We start from the raw sequence: 26,603 nt of genomic DNA on the forward strand, positions 1-26,603 counted from the left end.
GAACATAAAATTTACTATGCTAACCATTTTTAAGCATACAGTTCAATGGCATTAAGTACTCACATTGTTGTATTCACATTACTGTGAAACCACCACCACCATCCCTCTCCAGAACTCTTTTTATCTCGCAAAACTGAACCTTTATACCCATGAAACACTAACTCTCCAGTTCCCCACCCACCCCAGCCCCTGGCAACCAACTGTTCTGTTTTCTGTCACTGTGAACTTGAAGACCTTGGATAGCTCCTGTAAGTGGAATCATACAGCATCTGCCTTCTTGTGGGCGGCTTCTTTCCCTTAGCATAATGTCCTCAGGATTCATTCATGTTGTGGTATACTGCAGAGTTTCCTTCCTTTTCAAGGGTGAATAATATTCCATTGCGTGCGTACTCCACATTTTGCTTATCCATTAATCCAACCAGGGACTCTGGGATTACTTGCATGTTTTAGCTATTGTGAAAAATGCCGCTGTGAACATACGTGTATAAAGAGCTCTTGGAGAATCTTCTTTCAAAATTTGTGAGCATGTGTCTAGAAGTGGCATTGCTGGGTCATATGATAATTCTATTTTTAATTTTGTGAAGAACTGCCATATTGCTTCCCACGGCAGCTGTACCATTTTACATTCCGGCCAAATTGCACGTGTTATCTTTTCGCATCTTTGCCAACAATGGGTTTTCTGGGGTTTTTAAAATAGTAGTCATCCCTAATGGGTGTGAGATGGTAGGTATACCTTTCACTATAGTTTTAGTATTTATTTCCCTGGTGATTAGTGATGTTGAGCGTATATTGGCCATTCATATGTCATCCTCTTTGGAAAAATGTCTATTCAAGCCCTTCGTCCATTTTTGAATTGGGTTTTTGTTGTTGTTGTGTTGAGCTTTAAGAGTTCTCCATATATTCCTGTCAGTAATTCCATTTATACATGGGATGGAAATATGTATATATCATATTTATATATGACATTTAACCTTTGGTATTTCCAAGGATCAGAAGGCTTGGTGCTAAACAATCAGTGAGGTTGTGAGAAAATAAACCCCCTCATATAGCCTCGGTAGCAGGGCAAATCGGCACAGGCTCTTTAGAGGGCAATTCGAATGCATCTATCAAAAATTTAAATGTACATACCCTTTGACCCAGTAATTCTGCTTCCAGGAATTTACTGTACAGATTCATTTACTCAGGAGGTCAAAGATAAATGTCCAAGGATGTTCACTGCAGCATCATCATAAATGGAAAATACACACCATGTAGCAGGGCAAAACCAATAATTCAAGGGTAATGGAAGGAAAGTCGCCATGAAAAAGCAATGAGCAGGAAAATATGGATACTATGCTCCCGTTCGTGTGAAGACAGTGGAGATGGAATACACGCATGCACGTGCATGCACACACACACACACACGCACACACGTGTGTTTGTACATGCTTAGAAGATTTCTGGAAGATTCAGCTACAATTTGTTACCAGAGGTTGCTTTTCTGTTGCACTTTTACATGCATGGCTTGCATTGTCTACCACATGTAGGTACTATCTTTTAAATTTAATGTGTTTATTTTTTTTATTTTTAAAAAAAACTTTTAAGATTTATTTTTGAGAGATAGAGACAGAGCATGAGCGGGGGAGGGGCAGAGAGAGAGAAGGAGACACAGAATCTGAAGCAGGCTGCAGGCTCCGAGGCATCAGCACAGAGCCTGACGCGGGGCTCGAACCCACGAGCTGTGAGATCAAGACCTGAGCCGAAGTCAGACACTTAACCAACTGAGCCACCCAGGCGCCCCTAAATTTAATGTTTTTCAAACCACAGTAGATAGTGGTTTTGGACACATGAAGTATACATCTGTTAAAATCCATAGAACCATGCACCAAAAAGTCTATTTTTACCATTTGATAATTTAAAATTGTTTTTTGTTTTTGTTTTTGTTTTTTTTTGAGAGAGAGGGAGAGAGAAGGGCAGAGAGAGAAAGAAAGAATCTTAAGCAGACTCCATGCTCAGCGTGGAGCCCAGCGTGGGCCTCAATCCCACAATCCTGGGATCATGACGTGGGCCGAAATCAAGAGTTGGATGCTCAACCGACTGAGCCACCCGGGTGCCCCTTTACCGTTAGACAATTTAAAAAACAAAATATGCCCTAAAGATATACTGTATATGGTATAGAAAAGTTCTGACATAATAGTCCTTGTGCTTTTCATATGCATTGACTAAAATAATAGCCTCTACAAAACTTTTAAGCGAACCTATCTTGATTGATTGGCTAACATTGAACACGTACGTGCTCAGCACTGTTCCAGGCACACAGACCCACATAATTCCTCCCACCCAGCCATGAAGTAGGTGCTGTAAGTACCTGCATTTTACAGGTAAGGAGCTGGGGCCCAGAGAGGCTATGTGACTGGCTCCCGTCTCCTACGGCTGGCTCTGGAGTCCCACTGGTCACCAGGACCCTGACTGTCTTCCATAAGAGCAGCCACATGCATTTGAAAACGGTAGAACATAGTTGACACAGCCACGCATGTGCACACACTTGCCTCCTCAGAAATCCGGGGGGGTCCAGGGAGGGCCGCCGTTTACGCACTCCAGGCTTAGAAAAGATTCCGTGGAAGTTCTGGGGTGAAGGTGGGTTGCTATTGGCTTTACCAGTAAGAGGGGGCTCCACGGAGGGCTGGAAGAGTGGGGGGTTTGGGTAGGCCAAGAGGACGAGGAGGGCACGAATACGGGAGCCCAACATGAGCGAGGTCTAAAAGCAGGCTTGAGTGCCAGGTGCCCCGGGAGGCCAGCAGGGGTGCCTGACTGAAGTCGAGGCGCACGATGGGAGGCGGGGTTAAGGTGGCAGGGTTACAGCGGCCCTCAAGGAGCCAGGCCGAGCAGGGGACAAAGATGTGAGGAAACCCCAGTAACCTCACCTGCCCTGCGGTCCATGACGGAAGGAAGCCGCGAGGACTCAGAGGGAGGCTTTCCAGAAGCAGAGGGGGTTCACGGCGAGGAAAGGGTGGCAGGGCCCCCTCCGGGCCAGGCCTCCACCTCCCTGAGGGCCTAACCGGCGACCGGAAGGAAGCTCTGAGCGCCGTCCCCGTGGGCGTGCGAGGCCTGACGCGCGTCTTCCGTTCCAGCCGTCACCTGCCCCCCCAACAGCCATTACGAGAGCTGCGTGAGCGTCTGCCAGCCGCGCTGCGCCGCCATCCGCCTCAAGAGCGACTGCAACCACTACTGCGTGGAGGGCTGCCAGTGCGACGCCGGCTACGTCCTCAACGGCAAGAGCTGCATCCTGCCCCACAGCTGCGGCTGCTACGCGGACGGCAAGTACTACGAGGTAGGCGGCCCCGCCCTGCGCGGGCCTGGGCCTCCGGGCCCGCTGTCGGACTGCCCTCCGACGCCCGGTTGCCCAGCGTCCCCACTTCATTATGAGGAGGGGGAGGCGGGGCAGGGCAGAGAGGTCAAGGACGGGTCAGGCGAGGCTCTTGCTCGCTGAGAACCTGATGAGGAAACGCCCATCTGGGCCTCACCCCCCTTCCGGCCTCCGGCCTTGGCATCGGCAAGGCCTCCCGCGCTGCTCACCCACGCCCTTCGCTAGCCTGGGCGTCTCTCTCCCCACCTTGCCTGTCGTTAGGCTCTTCTGATTGCCTCTCCTGTAAATCTCGGTTTGAGAGCTTCTGACGCGGCTATGGTTTGGAAATACGGTGGCTATGAATCTGACATTTGTAGCTGTCTTGGCTAAGGACATTTTTAACTGGAAAATATGGCGCTCGAGGCCAAGAGGAACGGCCTTCCTTCTCCGGGCTCTTGAAGCTCCATGAAAGCGCCTGAAGGCTACCATCTCCTCGTGTGCCATTCGTCACTCGGTGCCATCTCCAGAGAGTTCTGTCTGGACTGCTTAATGCTGTGCCCCCCACATGCTGCCCTCTGCGCCCCTCTCCGTGGGGGCTTCCGCACAGAGCAGATGAAGATGCCCTCTGTAGAGGCCGCTCAGTAATACATTATACGATAGATCACTGAATCGCTTTCTTTTTGTGCTTTCCAATCCTTCTTTATGTGCCACGATACAAAGCTAGAAAAGGCCCTTCCTGGGGAAAGTATTTGGTCTGTGGTTCCGCCTCAAGCCCAGTCTCTTTAAACGACATGAACATCTTGTATTGGTGAGTTGACAGGGAACAAGTGCAAGTATGGAGTATCTGCTATTTGGAGATCATTGTTATGGAGGTGCTGCTGGGGATGAGAAAGCATGTTCCCTGCCTTACGGATCTTACAAGTCTTTTAAGGAGAGAAAAACATGCACTTTAAAAAAAAACAGAGGCGCTTGGGTGGCTTAGTCATTTAAGCATCTGACTTGATTTCAGGTCACGTCATGAAGGGTCGTGGGATCAAGCCCTTCGCCAGGCTCCACACTGAGTGTGGAACCTGCTTAAGATTCTCTCTCCCCCCTCTGCCGCTCTCCCCCACATGCTCTGTCTCTCTCTCTTTCTAAGAATAAAGTACATTTTTTTAGGGGCACCTGGGTGGCTCAGTCGGTTAAGCATCTGACTTCAGCTCAGGTCACGATCTCATAATCCATGAGTCGGAGCCCGCTTCGGATTCTGTGTCTCCCTCTCTCTCTGACCCTCCCCTGCTCGCGCTCTGTCTCTCAAAAATGAATAAACATTAAAAAAATAATTAAAAAAGAAAAAGAACATGAGAACAGTTACAGAATAACTATCAACAAGTGAAAAATAATACCCTACAGAACTAATCAATTTTAAATGAAAAAGAATCGCAGCATTAGAAAAAAATCTAATTGAAATGTCTGGACTGGAAATAAATTAGGCAAAAAACAAAGTCTCCCTTTTTGTAAAAATGCATTGGCTTGTTCGAGAACAACCAAGCTGATTTTATTTTGAGGGTCAATAAAAGAGAATGAATGCAGAAGTTACTTTGGTTCCACGTTGGGTGGGAGGTCTGCTTCACTGTTCTAGTCAGAAGACAGAAGTGGAAGTAGAGGATTAGAACGAATCCAAGAAGACTTCTCAGGGGAGGTGGGTTTAGAAACACCAATTATTTGAGAGGAAAAGGCAGAACACATGAGACAAAAGTAGCAGAACATTCATTTTCCTGACAGTCTCAGAGGAGAGATAACCAGGCTCAAAGGTGAAAAAGCACCCTTACAGTCTCTGCTCCCGGATCCAGAGACTTCCTGAAATGTTTCCATCCACCAGGGGCATCAGGTGCTCCTCAGCAGGGATCCCGGGGGTCTGTGGCACTATGGAACGGGACCTGGGTTTGAGCCTCGCCAAGCCACCCCTGAGAAACTGCGTCATTTCCCTGAGCGTCAGGAGCCCTATCTATGAAACGTGGCTAATAACACCAGCTCACTAGCTTGTTGTATAAACCATCTACACCACACGCCTCGCCTAGTGTTTGGCACCTAGTAGTTCAGTAATTGGTAGCTGCTATTGTTTTTGTTGTTTTTATTCCCTCGAGTAGCATTTTGTAAATAAAAAAATCCAGGCGTGTTAATGAAATGATGCATATAAAAGCCCTTGGAACTCTCAGGAAAGGCAGGTACGGCTCTCAGCAGCTATTAGTACCATAAACATTATTATCTGATTTTCATCAGACAGTCAGTGGGTTTTGACAACTGCTTATATCTGGGAAGCAGCAAACTCACCGAACAAATAACCCACATCTACTTGCCACAATTCAGACAAGCTCGGGGGCTTGTTTATACAACAAATTTCTTTGGAAATAAAGGGATAACACATCTAGCCATTAGCATGTAGAGTAATCACCCAGCTGTCATTGCCAGGTCTAATTAAGGTAAAGAAAGCCACGGGGGGGCCCAGTGACTTCACTGTGAAGCTAGTTTCATGATCAAGTTCTCCTGTGGGATGAGTTATTTACCCTTTATCATATCCACAGATGCCAGGTTATTTTTCTCTTTCCACCCATGGAATGTCTGACTTCTTATCAGAGAGAGGCCAGACCATCCACTCAATTATTCTGCAAATCTGATAAGAGGAATGAAGCCAATTTGCAAGGCTGCTGGCACCCAGAATATTTTACAGGTCTGGGAGGAGGAAAGAGTTGGTTCCGGGAACGACTTCACTTTGAGAATGAAAGGACCGGCAATGGCATCTTGAAGTGCACTGCACTGAGGAAGCTTGTCCTGCAAGATCTTGTTCTCCGTTGGCCTTTGAATCTGAGTCATATCTGCATGGGACAGCCGGGATTTTGATAAGTCTATAGATAAAGCGGAAAGCGGTGACCAGACGGGAGCAGAGGCCTTCTTGTGCCATTAAAGCAGCGTTTCCGGATAGCACTGTTCTGTTCTGGTAAATTGAATCAGTGCTTCCATCTGGATGACACAGTCTGCTTGTTGAGACTACGCCCCACCTGGACAATCATGACCAAATTTCCAACCGAACTCCTTGGAGTTCTCAATCTAGAACAAGTGCATGTTCAAGAGCACAGGCTCCGAGTGGAATTGTGTCTACAGATTATTACTTGTTTGGGGAAAAATAGGAAAGAATAGCCACCACCATTGAGGATGTACTTTGTTAGAGGTATTTTCTATAACTATATAATTTCTCACCTTCTCAAAAGAGAATGAGTGACTCTTTTCCAGGAATAACAGCGGCTACTATTTATTAACAGTGCCTACTCTATGCCAGCAAACGTGCTTTACACGTCTTATTTAATTTAATCTTCACGGCTGCCCTGCAAGACTTTATTATCTCCAATTTAAAGCCGAGCAAAGGGACCCTCTGGGAGGTTGGTAATGCTCCTCAGGGTGGCCCCTGTAGGGTGGCAGGGCTGGGATGGAAACCAGAAACCTCTGTTCTCTACATCTCTCACTTCGGGGGCACGTAGGAATGGAGGTAGCTGCAAACAGAAGTAATTTAGAAGTAGGTAGGTATCGGGAAAAAGTTTGGAGTGGTGACTTCAGCGAAATATTGAAATGATTCATCCTAGGAATTGGTTATAACTTTCTTTTAACCTATTTAAGATATGAAAGGCCGGTTTTATCATTCTTGAGCAAATTTTTAAATTTCATCCTCAAAGTGGAGCCGGTACTTGCCGGGATAATTTTCTACCAAATATCCTTCCTCTTCACCTACTTGCTTTAACAGCTGCACACTCCCAGGTTGGCTGTGATTAACAACACTACAATCCAGCCGTAAAGATTCCCGAGTTCTTGATCGAAACCAATAAAGACCCGATTGCATATTGTCTGGCATCTGAGTTCCGTGGAACTGATGTCGTATTTGCACGGCAACAGCCCGCCGCCTGCTCCCTCCTGGGAATGCCAGCCCCGTTAGAGGTAGGCTAGCCCCGCCCGGAAAAAGGGTCCGGACGGAGAGGCCTTGGGGTCCCCAGCCCTGCCCACGGCCGGGATTAATGCCCGTGGCTCCTCTCTTCCAGCCCAAGCAGCTGTTCTGGAACAGCGACTGCACGCGGCGCTGCCGCTGCTTCCGGCGCAACCTGATCCAGTGCGACCCGCGCCAGTGCAAGTCGGACGAGGAGTGCGCACTGCGCAACGGCGTGCGCGGCTGCTTCAGCACCAAGACGTCCTACTGCCTGGCGGCCGGAGGCGGTGTCTTCCGCACCTTCGACGGCGCCTTCCTGCGCTTCCCCGCCAACTGCGCCTTCGTGCTCTCCACCATCTGCCAGAAGTTGCCCGACATCTCCTTCCAGCTCATCATCAACTTCGACAAGTGGTCGGCACCCAACCTCACCATCATCTCGCCCGTCTACTTCTACATCAATGAAGAGCAGATTCTCATCAACGACCGGAACACTGTCAAGGTGACGAGCCTGACGTTGATTCTTGAGAAACGTGCCCCGGAACAAGGCCGTGGCTAAGGGACCTGCCGGTTTTCCCAGATAACCGAGTTTGGGGATGATGGGTTGTTGCCCCCTAGGTGCCAAACACAGATGGCCAGATTTTAAGGAATGAAAGTAGAAAGATTCTGCAGGCATTAAGAACGGGCCTGGTATAGCCCTTTGCTTGCCATTCCGAGGGCCTCGCAGAAAATGTACAAGGTCTCAGGGCAGTAATGACAGCGTGGGTGCTAAGAGAGGCTCAGGTGATAAAATGGTAGATAAGTCTGCTCTTACTCTGGATTAATTTCCCAAAAAAGCATCTCGTTTGTTTTCAGGAGCCTTTAAAAGTGTTCTTGGCTCTGATCAACTGTACCAAGACAAGCTCTTTCAACTCTGCTATCCTTTCTATAAGACTGGAGAAGGCGAGCATTTTCCTGTAAAAATACCTGTCGCACTAGAAACCTGATGGAGCATCCCCCTCTATCAGCGGGCTCCATGATGACAAAGCAAAGTGAAAGAAAACAGGAGGCTGGGTGTGGTGGGTTTCTCTTAGCCTGGCTGGCTGGTTTCGAGTGAATCTTAGGCTTGCATATAAACAAAGCACCCACCCCCATAACTGATGTGGCTCCTGGGCTTGGATTCCTCCTGCCCCTTCCGTTTCAGAAATAATCTACTCTGATGAACGACTGACAGCGACCCCCAGTCTCTCAGCTAAATCAGGCTGGTTACCAGCAGGCAGACCTGAAAGACGGAACCAGTCCCCAGTGCTGTGATTCCAGCTAGAGAGGGGCAGGTGGAAAGCCAGGACGTGCACATTAACATTTTTCAGAATCGAGTGTTGTTGTATGTATGCTGCTTTCTGCCGTTGGCTCTGGTAATCGTGCATTGAGTGTATCTTTAGTTGAAGAGTCATCAAATAGCTTGGTGTCCAGCATTAGGCAAAAGATGGGCGGTATTTTGCGAGCTTAAAAGGAAGAGTCTGGATTTTAATAGTGGGTTTTAACTTCAGTGAAAGCTGCTACTGTTTTTGACACTCCAATTCCTCTTGCAAATTGGCCCACGTAGACACAACTGCATTGCTCCGGAATACGGGAGCTAGAAAGTAAAAGTGACCACCTGAGAGAGCAAAGCTGACATTATTGCTGAATAAAATACTCCAAGCTGGCCAGAATAGTAAAGAATCATATTTTTGAAACTTTTTTTTTTTTTTTTAAGAAACGAAAGGTACTAATAACCTGGGGGAAAAAAAAACTCGATTGATTTTGTAAGTACAGGAAAAGCATATTATGTTCTATCCTAAGGGCTAAGAAAAGAAACTGTTAGAAAGTAGGAAAATGATGAATGCAGAAAATATCTTGCCTCTAGGACCTTTGGGGAGGGAGGGGGACCTCCAGTCTGGACATTATACACAAGAAAATAATAAACATGGCAGTGATCCCCAAATTCATTTTTAACCATTTTAGACACCCCTTAGCACAGGGTTGGGATTTCATTTCAGTAATTGGTTTATGCTGGGGAAAGTTTTATACAAAATCCAGCCATTTGTAGAGAACTATACCCTTCTAATGTTTTTTCATCTTTCTGCCTCTGTATTTTGCTTCTTTGGGGGGAACTGTGGACAGTAAGATAAGCAAATGCACTTACACTCCAGGGCAGTGGTCAGCAAACTACAGAATTCGACCAAATCCACTTGCTGCCTATTGTTGTTTTTTTAAATAAAGCGTTACTGGAACATAGCCTCATTCATTTAATTATATATCATCTGTGGCTGTTTTCATGCCGTGAGGGCAGAGTTGAGAAGCAGTAGAAATCATATAGCCCACAAAGCCCAAAACATTTGCAGTGGCCCTTTATAGCAACAGTTTGCCAACCCCTGCTGTACAGGTAATTTCTTTCTTTTTCCCCCCAATAGGTGAATGGCACACAAGTGAATGTTCCATTTGTAACTGGACTGGCAACCAAAATCTACAGCAGCGAGGGGTTCCTGGTGATTGACACCAGCCCCGACATCCAGATCTACTACAATGGTTTCAATGTCATAAAAATCAGCATCAGCGACAGGCTGCAGAACAAAGTATGTGGCCTCTGTGGCAACTTCAACGGGGACTTAACCGACGATTATGTGACCTTGAGGGGGAAGCCAGTGGTGAGCAGCGTGGTGCTGGCCCAGAGCTGGAAAACCAATGGCATGCAGAAGAGGTGAGAGTTCTAGTTGCTGGGCTCAGTGGCCCAAAACCTCCCGCACCCGTGACAGGTATTGATGAGGAGTGCACTTTCCATAGCATCACCACTCCCCTCCTGCAAAGGGTTGAGCCCCAGGTCTTTGGAGTTTCCAGAAGACAGATAGGTACGTCAGAGGCCTCGGTCATTTCTTGAACAGCAGAGGAAGGAATTGGGCTTGGATGATCTGATTCTGAATCGGCATGGCATCCAGCCCCTGGCCAAAGAGAAGAGAGTGCCCAGGATTAGAACGCTGAGGCCTTGGCCAGCGCCCACCTGCTGGGAATTGGGCCAGGAGAAGGGCCACCAACCCCTTGCTCCCCAGGGCGGGGCCTAATTGTGGACCTGTGATTCTCACCGGAAGGCTGGGTTGAGGTAGTGCAGGTAGAGGTCGGTGGAGATCAGGAAAGCCTTTTTATTTTTATTTATTTTTTTTTTTTCAACGTTTATTTATTTTTGGGACAGAGAGAGACAGAGCATGAACGGGGGAGGGGCAGAGAGAGAGGGAGACACAGAATCGGAAACAGGCTCCAGCCTCCGAGCCATCAGCCCAGAGCCCGACGCGGGGCTCGAACTCACGGACCGCGAGATCGTGACCTGGCTGAAGTCAGACGCTTAACCGACTGCGCCACTCAGGCGCCCCAGGAAAGCCTTTTTAAAAACAGAAGTCGCCAAGGTTATTATGAGACGCCTCTCTTGCCAGCTGAGACAGAATGAACTAAACAAGCTATTCCAAAGGTGCATAATTCAGGTCACCTCTGAGCTGCTGCGTCATGTTAATACATTGCTGGATCTATAGATATGCTTCTTTTTCATGGTATTTCTTTCCTTGTATAATGGCTCAATGTCTTATACTTCAACCTACCGAACATCAGCTAAATACCAAGATGGGGAAATGATGCGGATGTAAACTCGATACTACCTCATAAATAAGACTGTCCTGAATTATGGGACCGGGAGCTGGAAGAAAACCTCGGGGATACCTAGTCCAATCTCTTCCTTTTCTAGGCGAAATGGAAGCTAGAGCAGAATAAGTTATGCGAGGGGCCCTGTAAGTGGCGAAGTCCAGAATCTCCTCCTGAGGAACTATGATTCTGTTTGAGTTCTTCCCTCCCTCCTCCCCTTCCTTCCTTTTCTTCCTTCCTCCCTCCCTCCCTTCCTTCCTTCCTCTTCTTCCTTTATAAACTATTTCAGCTGGATACCAATTTTCTTGTGAAGGTTTGCTTTTGGTCTCTGCTAGCTATACTGGAAGTGGTCTCCAAGGCTTCTAGACAACTGTTCTACCAACTATCATTATTATTATTGATTAATAATAGTAACTCTCATTCTTATTATAGTTATAAGTGGTTATTTTATCAATGCCTGTTCACAGTTATTGTATCAGTTGTATCAAAGGTTAACAGTTATGTGAATATCTGCCTTTCGACTGACACTCTGGCTCACCCACCCACTATTTTAGTTTACTCTCACTTCTGCCAGTGATACCAACAGGAGAAACTACTGGGGCACCCGGGTGGCTCAGTCGGTGAAGCATCCGACTTCGGTTCAGATCATTCTCTCGCGGTCCGTGAGTTCGGGCCTCACGTCGGGCTCTGTGCTGACAGCTCAGAGCCTGGAATCTGCTTCAGATTCTGTGTCTCCCTCTCTCTCTGCCCTTCTCCCATTCGTAATCTGTTTCTCTCTCTCTCTCTCTCTCTCTCTCAAAAAAAAAAAAAAAAAACCAAAACAGTAGAAACTGCTATGTCGTTTTCTGGGCTGGAGACACTGAGACCAGTCCTACCTGACTTATGTGAGATTACATAGCCAATTAGCATTGGAATCCGTGCACTTGCCTCACTTCTGGGTTAGCAGAAGAGGTAACAGATGGGGTCTTCCCTTCCACCGGGGATCTCGGGCGGTGGTTTTGGCATCACGTTATCTGACCAGACTTGTCGCCCCCAGCTGTAATGAGCTGCAGTTCTCGCAGTATGCGGCCATGTGTGACAACGTGCACATCCAGATGATGCAGGGCGACGGCTACTGCCTGAAGCTCACAGACATGAAGGGCTTCTTCCAGCCGTGCTACGGGCTCCTCGACCCTCTCCCCTTCTACGAGTCCTGCTACCTGGACGGCTGCTACAACCACAAGAAGTTCCAGCTGTGTGGCTCCCTGGCCGCCTACGGGGAGTCCTGTCGCTCCTTCGGGATCCTCAGCACTGAGTGGATTGAGAAGGAGAATTGCTGTAAGAGAATTATTTTATTCCTGCGGATTCTTTTCCGAGTTAAAAGCACAGCTTTGCTGGCTGACACAGCCGGCCCCACCTTTAGCCACAGGCCTGCCCCCAGGGTCGAGGAGTGGAGAGCTACTGCAGAGAATGTATGGGGGGCATTTCGGGGGAGCCTCACCCGCCTGCGGTTCCTGTCCAGCTCTGGAATTTGGGACACCGGCTTGGGCAGATGAGGTTCTCTGGGTTGGAGGAGCACCAGTTTAGTGACTTATGAGGTACAGGGACACAGTATGGCATCTTGATTGATGTCAGACCTCAAATTCAGCTCTTCCCTGGCTCCTTTACCATGGGTCAGAGCCTAGCTCAGAAAGGGAAGGCTTGTGGCAAGCGGTGAGCTGAGTTGGGATCGAGCTGACTGTGCCTGGCTTGAAAGGAAGCTGCGGTTGGATTTATAAAAGGATTGGACATATATTAAATTAGGTGATAAAAAAAGATCTATGAAATTGTTTTAATGTTTATTTTTGAGAGGGAGTATATGCAGGAGGGGAAGAGAGAGAGAAGGAGACAGAGGATCCCAAGCCCTATGTGGGGCTCGAATCCACGAGCCATGAGATCATGGCCTAAAACCGAAGTCGGACGCTTCACCGACTGAGCCACCCGGGTGCCCCAAAATGAAGATTCTATAGATTCTTGTGTTTTTTCTGTAGTAAGAAAACTATTTTGAGATTTACGCCCATTATACTGTTTGTCCATCTTCTTACTATGTGAATCAAATAGATGGAGCAAATCTGCATATAAATACCTATAAATGTGTCATATATGTGTGTGTGTCCATATACATAAATGGTCACCTGTCCCATTAATGCCGGACGATATTGTGGCCAACAGGATGTGTGCATGTTCCTTGACACACGCCATTAACCCGGTACCACCGTGAAAACGGGCACATTGCAAGACTGCGCGCATTTCAGTAAATTTGCAGACGACACCCAACCAGTGTAGGGATGCGCTTAATTCAGAACCTAAGCACAATGAGGTAGATTCAAATATGTATCCAGTGACTTGAGAAACTCTTAACAGGCAAACTACTAGTCTCTGTTGGAAACCAACATAAGTTGTTTTTGATGACTTTAATATCTTGCCCTGTTGTGTTAATAAGCAACACTTTAAATGAAATGAACTGTTTTAAAACTTTAAAAACTTCCCTCTGTGTAAGGGCGTGTCTTATTTGCCAGCTGGTGTAAGGGCCACCGTATTTGTAGGCTATCACCTCCACACTTTCCATTATTCTCTGGGGTTGTTTTCAGGTTGTGTTAATCACCCATAACATTTGTTGACCGGCTGCTGTGGGCTTAGCCCTGTCTAGGTCCACGCACTCGCACTCGTCACATGAAGGGATCTTTATAAAAGGAAGCCATTAAAAAAGAAATGTATTTACATTATGCTGATGGTTCCCCTTTAGTCATGCTTCTGGGGATTAAGACAGGGCGATACTAAGCCATTAGCAGAGGTGAACGTCAGCTGGGTCAGGGGAGGCATCTGAGACACACGGGGGCTTTGCTTTGTTTTTAAATTCTTAAAGCTGGGGCGCCTGGGTGGCGCAGTCAGTTAAGCGTCCGACTTCAGCCAGGTCACGATCTCGCGGTCCGTGAGTTCGAGCCCCGCGTCAGGCTCTGGGCTGATGGCTCGGAGCCTGGAGCCTGTTTCCGATTCTGTGTCTCCCTCTCTCTCTGCCCCTCCCCTGTTCATGCTCTGTCTCTCTCTGTCCCAAAAATAAATAAAAAACGTTGAAAAAAAAATTTAAATTCTTGAAGCTAACTTGGCTCACGCTGGGATTGAACAGGTGTTTCTTTAAGTACTCACCATTCTGTGCCATGACGAATAGGAGGATTTCTATATCTGACAGGGGGAGAGCTTCTTTAAATAAAGAAATGAGCGTCCAAAAGAAGATGCTCTCAATTAGTGTTTCTCAAACTGAGGAGTTGACGTTCTTACAGGTGGTCTGTGGACTCATCTGCTATGGAAATAATTATTTACAATATGATGATAATGGCACTCCACATACGTTTGTTTTTTCCTTACAGTTTTACTGTTGTTGGCAAAATAGTAGAATTAATCTAAGTCATTGCTGGCGAGTTGCATGTAGGTTTCGGTTTGTCTATTTTTATAAAATTAAGTACATAGACATTTATGGGGAAAGGAGAACGTGAATCAGAACAGACCAGGAAGTCCTATCTGAAGGGCCTCTCTAGGATTTTACTGGCCCTAAGATTTTCGTTCTTTCTGGTTTTTTTTAATGTTTATTTATATTTGACAGAGAGAGAGAGAGAGAGAGTGAGAGCGAGCATGAGCGGGGGAGGGGCAGAGAGAGAGGGAGACAGAATCCGAAGCAGGCTCCAGGCTCCCAGCCATCGGCACAGAGCCTGACGCAGGGCTCGAACCCACAGACCGCGAGATCATGACCTGAGCCGAAGTCGGACACTCAACCGACTGAGCCACCCAGGCACCCCTAAAATTTTCATACCTGACAGATATTTATTGAACGCTCAACTGTGAGGCGTCTGGGTGCGGGGAATATGGAGATAAATGATTGGACCCTACTCTGTATAAGTACAAAGAGACAAATGCGTGCAATGGTAGAACAGTGTGGTGAGAACATTAATCGTGCTGTATCTTGGCAGTTCTCAGTGTCTCTGCCCTCCATTCTCGCCACTTACCTTCCAGTGTGCGGACCTTGGGCAAGTTTCAGCTGTGAAACGAGATCTACTCAGGTTGCAGAGCATGTGTGAGGGTTGGAGGAGATAATGCAACCAAAGCGTGAAGCCCAGTGCTGAGCCCAGACCAGGGGCCCCGCCGCTAGCTGTTGTCATCGTTTTCTGGAAGGTGGCTCTGTCTGTTGATTCCCAGCTGCCCTCTGACCACCACCAATTCCCTGACAATGGCAAGTCCAGAGTATAGCCACATGCTAGCAAGCGTGGGTGTGAAAATCAAGTCGTGCGTGTTTCTGTTTGTTTTCCTTTTTAGCAGGAGTGGTTGAAGATCCCTGTGTGGGGGCAGACTGTCCCAACCGGACCTGTGAGCTGGAAAACGGAGGAGAGCTGTGTGGCTGCATCGAGCCGCCCCCCTATGGAAACAGTGAGTGACACCTGCCCCCTCCCCGTGTGGACAGACCCCCACGGGGGAGGCCTGGTGGCTGCACCGCAGGGCAGCTGGGGTGGAGCCCACGCGTCCCGTGCTAGCTAGAGACCCACATAGCGGAGGTTTCACGAGGAGCATCGATCGAAGCAGGACGAGGAAGCCATCTGACATCTTCAAAGCAGGCTAATGTTCATCTCCTCATAGTGACATCCTTTTCTTCGATAAATGGTAACGCCTAGATGTGTACATGAATAGAATCAGCCACTTCCACCTGTGGCCGTGTTCAACATCACAGAGATCCGAATTGATCCTCTAGACTCGCGGGAAAGTAGCGTAGTTTGGCGAAAACATGTGAGCCTCAGAGCGAGAGCGCCAGGGGCCCTAAAGGCAGATTAATTGGTTCTGAAGACACAAGGGCAGTCTCTGATGCCGACAGTACATAACCAGGACCCCAGGCCCTGCTCCGAGCCGCAGCCCCCCGGAAGGTAGGAAAGGCCTTGTCCCCGCCGGGCGCACCTGTGAGGTCGGCCTGAAGGGGGGCTGCGTTGCACCCCCGCCTCCCCGCCCCGGCCCGAACCGGGTCATTTGGGAGGCATGCGCTGACCGTAACATCGTCATTGACCGGAAGACTCCCTCAGAGGGTGCCGTTCATGGGCTTTACCCGAGCAGATCAAACGTGTCCCTGTGTTTCTATAGTGTTCATTAGCCCGTGTTTATGTACTCGGAGAAAATGTCAGTTGGTACATTATCGTGTCAGAAAGCAAGAGCTCCTGACACTCGCCTGGGAACCCGCGGGGGGCCTCGGGGTGGGCTGCCCAGGGCTGCTCCCACCTGGGGGTGCGCCCATTAGCCGGGCTCCACGGTGAGTTCCCCTGGGAAAGTAGCTCCCACCAGAGTGGGGCGGAGCCCTGGGTCTGGGAAGAAAAGACAAAACACAATCTGTTAGCGTTTCCATCTTTAAAAAAATAAAAATAAAATAAAATAAAATAAAATAAAATAAAATAAAATAAAATAAAATAAAAGCTTAACAACGCCCCGGTTTTTGCCTTGAATGCATGCAAACGTGCATTTGGTTGGATCAAAGCTGAATTAGAAGTGCCCCAGCATTTGCGTGAGGATATTAGCCTCTTCTAAAGCAAACGGTGATGGGACGCCTCGCCCCCACCCTGCAGCACCACCGGCCCCCACTGACTGGCCTCTCGTGATAACTGTCCCCACAGACTCACATGACATTATTGATGCAGAGGTAACCTGCAAGGCGGCCCAGATGGAAGTGTCCATATCTAAGTGCAAACTCTTCCAGCTCGGCTTTGAGAGGGAGGGTGTGAGGATCAATGACAGACGGTGCTCCCACATCGAGGGGGAAGACTTTATCTCCTTTCAGATCAACAACACCAAGGGGAACTGTGGCAACATTGTACAGGTGAGAAACCTGGGGCTGGAAAGAACATCGGGCCGAGGTGGGGACAGCTCTGGGTGTTTTGCACGTGGGTTGTCCTCAAAGCCAACCTCCTGGGGGGTCTGCTTAGAAAGATCCTCCCCGGAAAACAGCACAAGGCATATGTGAAATGAAGGACATCAAGGAGAATAGGGGCACCCGGGTGGCTCCGTCAGTCAAGCACTGATTCTTGGTTTCAGCTCAAGCTGTGATCTTGTGGTTTGTGAGTTCGAGCCCCACGTCGGGGTCTGCGCTCACAGTAGGGAGCCTGCTTGAGAGTCTCTCTCTCTCTCTCTCTCTCTCAAAATAAATAAACAAACATTAAAAAATTGAAAAAAAAAAAGACATCAAGGAGAATAATTGGTGCTAAGTAGTTTGTTGAACTGAAAGATCATGATAAGTGACATACTCCTGTCCTTGATTTACACTATCTGCTGTTGTCCTTTGCCTAGCACATTGGCAAATTTTTGTTACCTTGCTCCTGCTTCTCTTGTTCTTCTGGGTAAATACAGCTGGGTTCAGCTGTTTTGGGGGGTAAGGGTGTCCCAGACATCATTTAACAATTGGCTGCACACTCTCAACAATAGCCAAATTATGGAAAGAGCCTAAATGTCCATCAACTGATGAATGGATAAAGAAATTGTGGTTTATATACACAATGGAGTACTATGTGGCAATGAGAAAGAATGAAACATGGCCCTTTGTAGCAACGTGGACAGAACTGGAGAGTGTTAGGCTAAGTGAAATAAGCCATACAGAGAAAGACAAATACCATATGTTTTCACTCTTATGTGGATCCTGAGAAACTTAACAGGAACCCATGGGAGAGGGAAAGGAAAAAAAAAAAAAAAAAAGAGGTTAGAGTGGGAGAGAGCCAAAGCATAAGAGACTCTTAAAAAATGAGAACAAACTGAGGGCTGATGGGGGGTGGGAGATGGGTATTGAAGAGGGCATCTTTTGGGATGAGCACTGGGTGTTGTATGGAAACCAATTTGACAATAAATTTCATATATTTAAAAAAAAACAGTTGGCTGCAGAAATACAGCAAGGTCCCACCTTTCAGTGTCAGATTGTCCTACTTATATTTGGCAAACCATCTTGATTCTCTTCCTCCTGTTCCTTCCTGCTGTCTTTAAAAAAAAAAAAAATATATATATATATATATATATATATATATATATATATATATATATATATATATCTGCATTCATTAACTCAAAAGGAGTGAGCAGGTGAAACTTACATTTGTTCCTCTTGGTCCTTGTGGGAAGGTCCGGTAGAAGATCTGGTGGAAGAAAGATTTTGAATTAGGACTTGAAGAAGATTTATATGACCCTGGGATAGCAATACTTCATGCTGTCCCGAGCTTGGGTTCCCACAGATAACTGGGGCTGGTTGTAGTTAGAATTCAGGGTACATGAATTCACCCTCTGTGGACACTCAAGGTTATCAGCCTGAAGGGTGCCATTGACATCTAATGCGACATTTTTTGTTGTTGTTGTTGTTGTTAGTAAATGCTGAAGCTAGCTCAATAGTGACTTATACCAGCCTCTGGATTATGTATGGAATGAAGCCATTTCTCTACTTTCGGGGCTGTGGATTTGAAATGCAAGCCACTTATTCACTCCCCCCTTTAATGATTTCTGACCTTCCTTTGCAGTCCAATGGCACTCATATCATGTATAAAAACACAATCTGGATCGAAAGTGCCAACAACACTGGCAACATCATCACTAGGGACCGGACGATCAATGTGGAATTTTCGTGTGCTTACGAGCTGGATATCAAGATCTCTTTAGATTCTGTTATAAAGCCTATGCTAAGGTAAAGAATCTCACGGGCTGTGCACATTGCTTTGTCTTTTCCTTGACAGTTGAGGTTAGCATAATCAAAATTGCTAGCATTTGTCTTTGAAGCACGGGGGAAGAAATAGTTCCTATTTTCTTCACCTAAATGCCTTGGACCAGCACTGTGTAACAGAACTTTCTACAGTGATGGAAATGTACTGTATCTGTACTATCCAATAAAATAGCTGTATATGGAAACTGAGCAATTGAAATGTGGCTAGGGGTGCTGATGAATTGAATTTTTAATTTCATTTTATTTTAATTGCCACACGTGGGGGCGCCTGGGTGGCGCAGTCGGTTAAGCGTCCGGCTTCAGCCAGGTCACGATCTCGCGGTCCGTGAGTTCGAGCCCCGCGTCGGGCTCTGGGCTGATGGCTCAGAGCCTGGAGCCTGTTTCCGATTCTGTGTCTCCCTCTCTCTCTGCCCCTCCCCTGTTCATGCTCTGTCTCTCTCTGTCCCAAAAATAAATAAACGGAAAAAAAAATTTTTTTAATTGCCACACGTGGCTTACAGGGACCATTTTGGACTTAGACTTTTCTGTCGTCTGCTTTGCCTTCCCTCTGCATTTTCAGCTTGAAACTGGTAGTAACTGCATAAATATGATTGTTTGGCATTCCTCCTCACTGCATGCTTATTTCCCTTTCAGTGTCATTAACCTCACAGTTCCAACCCAAGAAGGCAGCTTCACCACCAAGATGGCGCTCTACAAAAACGCCTCCTACAAACATCCTTACCGCCAGGGTGAGGTGGTGTTGACGACTCGAGATGTGCTGTACGTCGGGGTCTTTGTGGTCGGCGCTGATGCCACACATTTGATCCTGACGCTGAACAAGTGCTATGCCACCCCGTCCCGAGACAGCAATGACAAACTCCGATACTTCATCATTGAAGGGGGGTGAGTGGCCTCCTCTCAGAGGACCATCTGAGAGCTTTTAGGGTAATATTCGCCAGCACCAGTTTGTAGAGAAGGTTTTAGAGAACAGAATGGGAAGGGGTATTTGTGCTGTGCATCCAGGAACTCGAATTCTCTGAACAAACCTGTGAGGTAGACGTTGTAAGCCTCACTTTCTACCCTAGCAGGCTGAGGCTTCGGGAGACCACGCCACTTGCTTCAAGTCACACAGCAACGTAGCGGTGGGTCCCCAGGTCCTGTGGCAGTCACTACAGAATGCTTTATTCTCACGGTGATCAGAGAGGGGATCGTGCCCTGCCTATTTGAATTGCAGTCTGAGAGAAATGGGGATCACCTGCCAAAGAAGGAATGCCACAACTACAGTCTGGCGAACAGGACATCCATCAGAATAGAAAAAGAGCTAGAACCGTAGAAGAGAAGAAACAGAAGCACAGAATACACTAGAATCGTTTATTTTATTTTTTTTTTATTTATATATGAAATTTATTGTCAAATTGGTTTCCATACAACACCCAGTGCTCATCCCAAAAGGTGTCCTCCTCGATACCCATCACCCACCCTCTCCTCCCTCCCACCCCCCATCAACCCTCAGTTTGCTCTCAGTTCTCAACAGTCTCTTATGCTTTGGCTCTCTCCCACTCTAACCTCCTTTTTTTTTTTTTTTTCCTTCCCCTCCCCCATGGGTTCCTGTCAAGTTTCTCAGGATCCACATAAGAGTGAAACCATATGGTATCTGTCTTTCTCTGTATGACTTATTTCACTTAGCATCACACTCTCCAGTTCCATCCACGTTGCTACAAAAGGCCATATTTCATTTTTTCTCATTGCCACGTAGTATTCCATAGTGTATATAAACCACAATTTCTTTATCCATTCATCAGTTGATGGACATTTAGGTTCTTTCCATAATTTGGCTATTGTTGAGAGTGCTGCTATGAACATTGGGGTACAAGTGCCCCTATGCATCAGTACTCCTGTGTCCCTTGGATAAATTCCTAGGAGTGCTATTGCTGGGTCATAGGGTAGGTCTATTTTTAATTTTCTGAGGAACCTCCACACTGCTTTCCAGAGCGGCTGCACCAATTTGCATTCCCACCAACAGTGCAAGAGGGTTCCCGTTTCTCCACATCCTCTCCAGCATCTATAGTCTCCTGATTTGTTCATTTTGGCCACTCTGATTGGCGTGAGGTGATACCTGAGTGTGGTTTTGATTTGTATTTCCCTGATAAGGAGCGACGCTGAACATCTTTTCATGTGCCTGTTGGCCATCCGGATGTCTTCTTTAGAGAAGTGTCTATTCATGTTTTCTGCCCATTTCTTCACTGGGTTATTTGCTTTTCGGGTGTGGAGTTTGGTGAGCTCTTTATAGATTTTGGATACTAGCCCTTTGTCCGATATGTCATTTGCAAATATCTTTTCCCATTCCGTTGGTTGCCTTTTAGTTTTGTTGGTTGTTTCCTTTGCTGTGCAGAAGCTTTTTATCTTCATAAGGTCCCAGTAATTCACTTTTGCTTTTAATTCCCTTGCCTTTGGGGATGTGTCGAGTAAGAGATTGCTACGGCTGAGGTCAGAGAGGTCTTTTCCTGCTTTCTCCTCTAGGGTTTTGATGGTTTCCTGTCTCACATTCAGGTCCTTTGTCCATTTTGAGTTTATTTTTGTGAATGGTGTGAGAAAGTGGTCTAGTTTCAACCTTCTGCATGTTGCTGTCCAGTTCTCCCAGCACCATTTGTTAAAGAGACTGTCTTTTTTCCATTGGATGTTCTTTCCTGCTTTGTCAAAGATGAGTTGGCCATACGTTTGTGGGTCTAGTTCTGGGGTTTCTATTCTATTCCATTGGTCTATGTGTCTGTTTTTGTGCCATAGAATCGTTTATAAAATCGATGACTTTTGTTTTATTCACTGCTATATGCCCAGCACCTACTGTGTGCCCTGACACATCTGGAACAAAATTTATTGAATGAATAAAGAAGAAGAAAAGACTACAGACCAGTAATAATTATTTTTCCTTTTTATTTATTCATTAAATTTTTTTTATATTTTATTTTTGAGAGGGAAAGAGAAAGAGTGAAAACAGTGGTTGGGTGGGGGGGGGAACAGAGAGAGAGGGAGACACAGAATCCAAAGCAGGCTCCAGGCTCCGATCTGTCAGCACAGGGCCTGACACGGGACTCCGACCCACGAACTGAGAGATCATGACCTGAGCCGAAGTAGGACATTTAACCAACTGAGCCACCCAGGCACCCCAATTTTTCTTTTTTAAAAAACACATACGGGTTATGTCAAGCAACGGTAATTCTAGCTGGGTATGAAAATCTACTAGTGAAAAGACTAACAGGAGAAAAGCATACAATATATTTAATACCAGTTCTCTGTGATACTGAAAGCCTTCATGAGGAAATGAGGATCTCAAGAAGTGGTTGAACCTGAGTATTTTTTGCTAGGTTAGGTGAAGAGTAGACGGTCACGGACAAGTATGAGAGGTCAAAGGGTATGAGGTCGGTATGGTAAACGGGAGGAGCTTAGCAAAGCCTGTTAGGATTCTTCTTGCTGTCCCTCTGTCTTTGGAGATAAGGATGTTCCTTTCCTGCAGGTGTTGGGGGGGGGCACCTCTCACATGAGGGCCCTATGACCTGTTTCAGGGACAAAGAGTCAGGGAAAGGTCAGAGTGACCTTTCTGCTTCTGCTTTTCTCAAACTCCTTCACCTTAAAATATTAAGTATGCCAAGGTGCCAGATTTGAGGGGTAGCATGTCCTGAATCCTATCCCCAGCCTGGGCCGACACCTACCCTGGCGTGTCAGGGAGCATTATAGATACTATAATTAGTTTTAGGGTTGAAAAGGAAGAGTTTTCCCAAAAGAAGGTGTGGTTCTGGGCAAACCATGGATAACCACTATTTTTGCAGATTAAACAGGTTCAGAGATGTTAGGTACACAGCTCACCCAAGGCCACTCAACTTACCAGGGGCAGAAGAAGAATCTTTCCAAGTATCAGGACACACCGCCACCCTAAGTGGTCAGACGGGGCTTGTGGCAGGGGTCGCTGAGGGAGTTGTCTTCCTGAGCTGGTTCTTAGCCTCCTTGGAGGCAAAGGGAGGGACTTGGTGACTACTGGATAACTCACAGTGTGGATTTCTCTCCTTCCCGTCATAGTCCTTTCCCTAAGGGCTAGAGCTCAGATATGAGCCCCTGTAGTGTTGCAAGCCTGGTTGTAGGGTCTGTGCCTCCTTTGAAGGACACGGTGGTTGGCAGTTTTATTTTATTTTATTTTTTTAAGTTTTTAAAATTTATTTTCAGACAGAGAGCATGAGTGGGGGATGGGCAGAGAGAGAGGGGGAGAGAGAGAGAATCCCAAGTAGGCTCTGCACCATCAGCACAGGGCTCAACGAGGAGCTGGAACTCATGAACTAGGAGATCATGATCTGAGCCAAAATCCAACACTTGACCAACTGAGCCACCCAGGCACCCCATTGTTTGGCAGTTTTAAGATAGTGTTTAATACACTTGATCCAGAGAGGAGAGAGAATGAGCGCGTGAGCATGTTCATAAAACTGGGCCTGCCCCAGGGTCTGAGCAAAGGCCTGCAGATGAAACTGTTGTTTGATTTTGTCCTATGAGGGAATTTTAACTCATGAGTCCTTCTGACCTTTCTTGGACGGATGTGGTTAATTGTTTTTCCAGTGAACTCATCTGGGCAAAAGCATGAGCAGCAAAATGGGTTCACTTCAGAATTTTGGGGGGTCAGCTCTTCCTCCGTGGCTCTGCAGAGGGTAGCAATGGCACCCCCAGTGACTCAGGAGTCCCAGGTCTGGCTAAGACGGAAGGCCTGGGTGAAGGTTGGAGTGCTGTGAACATTTTAGAAACTTTGAACCAATTTAGATTATTCAAATGAATAACAGTGACAAGGAAAAGTATGGCAAGTAAGTTTTCATTTCAAAGCATTTAAGAGATTATTGCCTTGAAGACTAATTATAAAACCTAATAGGTGTGGGGGTGCTGAAGGATAACTTCAGTTTTTCATTTTCCTTATCACTAAGCTGTTTAATCCTGTGGGCTCGGGGAAGGAGCGATTAAAAAAAAAAAAAAAGGAGTCACCCTTTTTATCTTTATCATTTTTAGATAACTTCTTGGCTCCTATAGGCCAGCATTAGTGATGGCGGCACAATCCATTCATTCCCTCGTTTGTTCCTTTACAGAGATGTTTAGGTACTTCCCACGTGCCCTGCAGTGTGTTAGAGACACAGCGAGGATCACAGCCTGATTTTTTGCCCTCCAGGAATCCAGGAAAAGCCACCTGTTCTTGCCCAGTCAGGGCAGTGCGAGGGGTTATTTGTAGAGAAGGGGGGGGGGAGCTATAGACTGGTGTTGGGGAAAGAGCGGGAGTAGGCATGGGAAGACTCCCAGACTGGGGAGACTTCATGTGGAAAGACCGTGGGGCCTAAGAGGCTGTGATGCATTTGGGGAGCTCTTAGGTAGCGGAGGCAGGTCTGTGTGACTGAGGGAGGCCGGTGGCCCAATACCACAAGGGGTGGAGGCAGAGGGAGAGAAGAGGCGCACCTGCAGCCAAGGGAGCTTTAGGTCATCCTGGACTGGTCTTCCCTCTTCTCCAGCTCCCACCGATTTGAATATGTGGGAAGATGACCCAAGAGGGTTTTGATCAGGGGACCCTCCCCAGATGGATAACCAGAGAAAGTACAGCTCTAGCAAGGACTAATCGTGTGTGTGTGTTGAGTTGATATCACGACACTATGTCGGTCGGGCAGTAAAGCACAACACTATGAGGGGCAGAATAGAAACTGAGGTATGGGAAAGTCGGGGGCAGTTCCTGCAGTCATGTTGCTTTTATGCGCTTAGGATACTAGTTTGAGGTGTTATCCGATGCCTTTAAAGCCAACCGTGAAAATAAAGTGGGAGCAAATGTGACACCCACACAGTCCAGAGGTCACTCTCAAAGGCAAAGACGTTTTTACCTATTATGATGGTTTTCTATGAAATAGAAGCAAACGTGTGAAGCGAAGATCCCATTTTCCTCTGAACAGGTGTCAGAACATTAAAGATAACACCATCGGCATCGAGGAGAACGGTGTCTCCCTAACCTGTCGCTTTCACGTCACCGTCTTCAAGTTCATCGGGGATTATGATGAAGTTCACCTTCACTGTGCAGTGTCACTGTGCGATTCAGAAAAGTACTCCTGTAAGATAGTAAGTGAGAGCGTGAAAATGAACTGCCTGGCCCTATTTCTTGCTGCCCCGCTTTTCTCAACATGGGGATCGTGGACGCCAGGATCTGTGTGGCTCCTGAGAGTTCTTTGGGACTCACAGCACCTGGAAGTGGCTGAATTGGAAGCGTCCCCAGATGGGAAGCATCCCCAATGGCTCGTCTTTGGTGAGACCATAAGAGAGAGGATGCGGTAGAATGGTGTCCATTTACTCTCCTTCTCTGTCTCTGAAATCTCTGCCGTGGGCATAGAGCACAAGACCTCGTGGGCATAGAGCACAAGGGTTTCTCAGACCTCGGCATTATCGACCTTTTGGACCAAATTGTTCTTGGTCGTAGGGACAGTTCTGTGCACTGTAGGATGTTCAGCAGCACCCCTGGCCTCTGCCCACTAGACGCAAACAGCACCTCCTCCCCAGCTGCCACATCCCAAAAATGCCCCCCAACACTGCTAAACATCCCCTGGGGGAAGGAGGGGGCAAAATTGGCCCTGTTCAAGAACCACCACACCAGAGTCTCAAGGAGCCAGGCCACCTGAATCTGACAGGAACAGTGGGACCCAGCTCCACTACACTGTAGAGGCAGACCCCTGGGTTCAGGAATTTTCTGCCAGATGTTCTTCAGACAGTGACTTTCCCGCAATTCATCCAGATCCACGCCAGCCGGTGGCTCTGGAGAGGCTTCTGGAGGGGCTGTTGGAAGGTGGTGACAAACCAGTCATCTCTCCCATGTCAGGCTTACATCCGCACCTGAGATCTTATTGCACTGATACCAGCTCCCTAACTTTTAATATTCCAGCTTCACGCTCTCCCCAATGTTTGCAGAATCACACCATGAATTATGGTCAGAGCTACTTACAGATGCCGCCGCATACCTTATTGCCCGATGTGATCCAACAATCCCCGTTCCTGGGAAGGGAGCATCTTTGCATCTAATTCTTGTGCGAGGAATATATTTAATTCTGCTCAACATAAAGCCCAGAGTCCCAGTGGGCCCCATGATCAAGAATGCATTGGTTCTAATTAATCTGAGCAGCGATAGTGCTCGAGGCTGGGACCACTGCCTCTTTCAGAGGTGGAAACATGGTGAAGAATAAGTTATCAGCTTAATTGTGTGAAATTTTCCCTCTGGTGTTCTGTCTTTCAGAATTGCCCACAAAATTCCAGGATTGCCACAGATTATACCAAGGAACATAAAGAGCAGATCATTTCAGTGGGACCTATTAGGAGAAAAAGTATGTATGTCCCCTCAAAGCACATTATAAATGATTAAAACAATGGGATTTGAAGGCCTGGACCAACTCTTGGGTGTGTTTCAACTACAATGTGAATCTGGCGAATGAGGAAGTTGAGGACACCAGGTGGAGAAGATGGGCCGCTTCCGTAATGAAGTCTTCTCACGGACTCCTAAAATCCCATGACAGCGTTGGGCTTTTCTTCTTCCTCTCCTCTGTTTAAAGTCTCACCCTGAGATAGGAGTTCAAGACTTGACCTGTCTGAAGTTGACTTAACCAGCTGCTCTTTTTCAGGGCTGGACTGGTGTGAGGACAATGGAGGGTGTGAGCAGATTTGCACGAGCCGGGTAGACGGGCCGCTGTGCAGCTGTGTGACGGGAACCCTTCAGGAGGATGGCAAGAGCTGCCGGGGTAAATGCAACCTCCTGTTCAGGGCAGGTGGCTGGGAGCACAGGGAGCTCTTTCCCCTGAGTAGGAGACATTCATCTGTGAGGTCCCCCCAGCAAGTGACCTAAATTCCAGAAATTAAGATGGGAAGATGGAGACAGCACCAAGGAATTGTAGCACCATCTTGGAGATAGATAGATATAGAGATAG

The 26,603-nt window shown here is 47.2% G+C and overlaps 1 protein-coding gene across 1 annotated transcript in view; it reads left to right on the forward strand.

Annotated features, from left to right (window-relative positions):
- Positions 1-26,603, forward strand: part of LOC121035538 (tubulin-specific chaperone cofactor E-like protein) — a 166,852-nt gene that overhangs the window by 139,058 nt on the left and 1,191 nt on the right. Inside the window, exons 20-30 of the mRNA XM_040483339.1 lie at positions 3,111-3,310; positions 7,393-7,776; positions 9,707-9,993; positions 11,956-12,236; positions 15,246-15,356; positions 16,580-16,782; positions 18,458-18,621; positions 19,291-19,539; positions 24,594-24,756; positions 25,919-26,006; positions 26,301-26,417. Of these exons, the coding sequence (XP_040339273.1) occupies positions 3,111-3,310; positions 7,393-7,776; positions 9,707-9,993; positions 11,956-12,236; positions 15,246-15,356; positions 16,580-16,782; positions 18,458-18,621; positions 19,291-19,539; positions 24,594-24,756; positions 25,919-26,006; positions 26,301-26,417 (2,247 nt within the window). The remainder of the gene's footprint in view (positions 1-3,110; positions 3,311-7,392; positions 7,777-9,706; positions 9,994-11,955; positions 12,237-15,245; positions 15,357-16,579; positions 16,783-18,457; positions 18,622-19,290; positions 19,540-24,593; positions 24,757-25,918; positions 26,007-26,300; positions 26,418-26,603) is intronic.

The sequence above is a fragment of the Herpailurus yagouaroundi genome, unplaced genomic scaffold, assembly GCF_014898765.1.
Source record: "Herpailurus yagouaroundi ecotype Mexico unplaced genomic scaffold, PumYag 161, whole genome shotgun sequence".
NCBI lineage: Eukaryota > Metazoa > Chordata > Mammalia > Carnivora > Felidae > Herpailurus > Herpailurus yagouaroundi.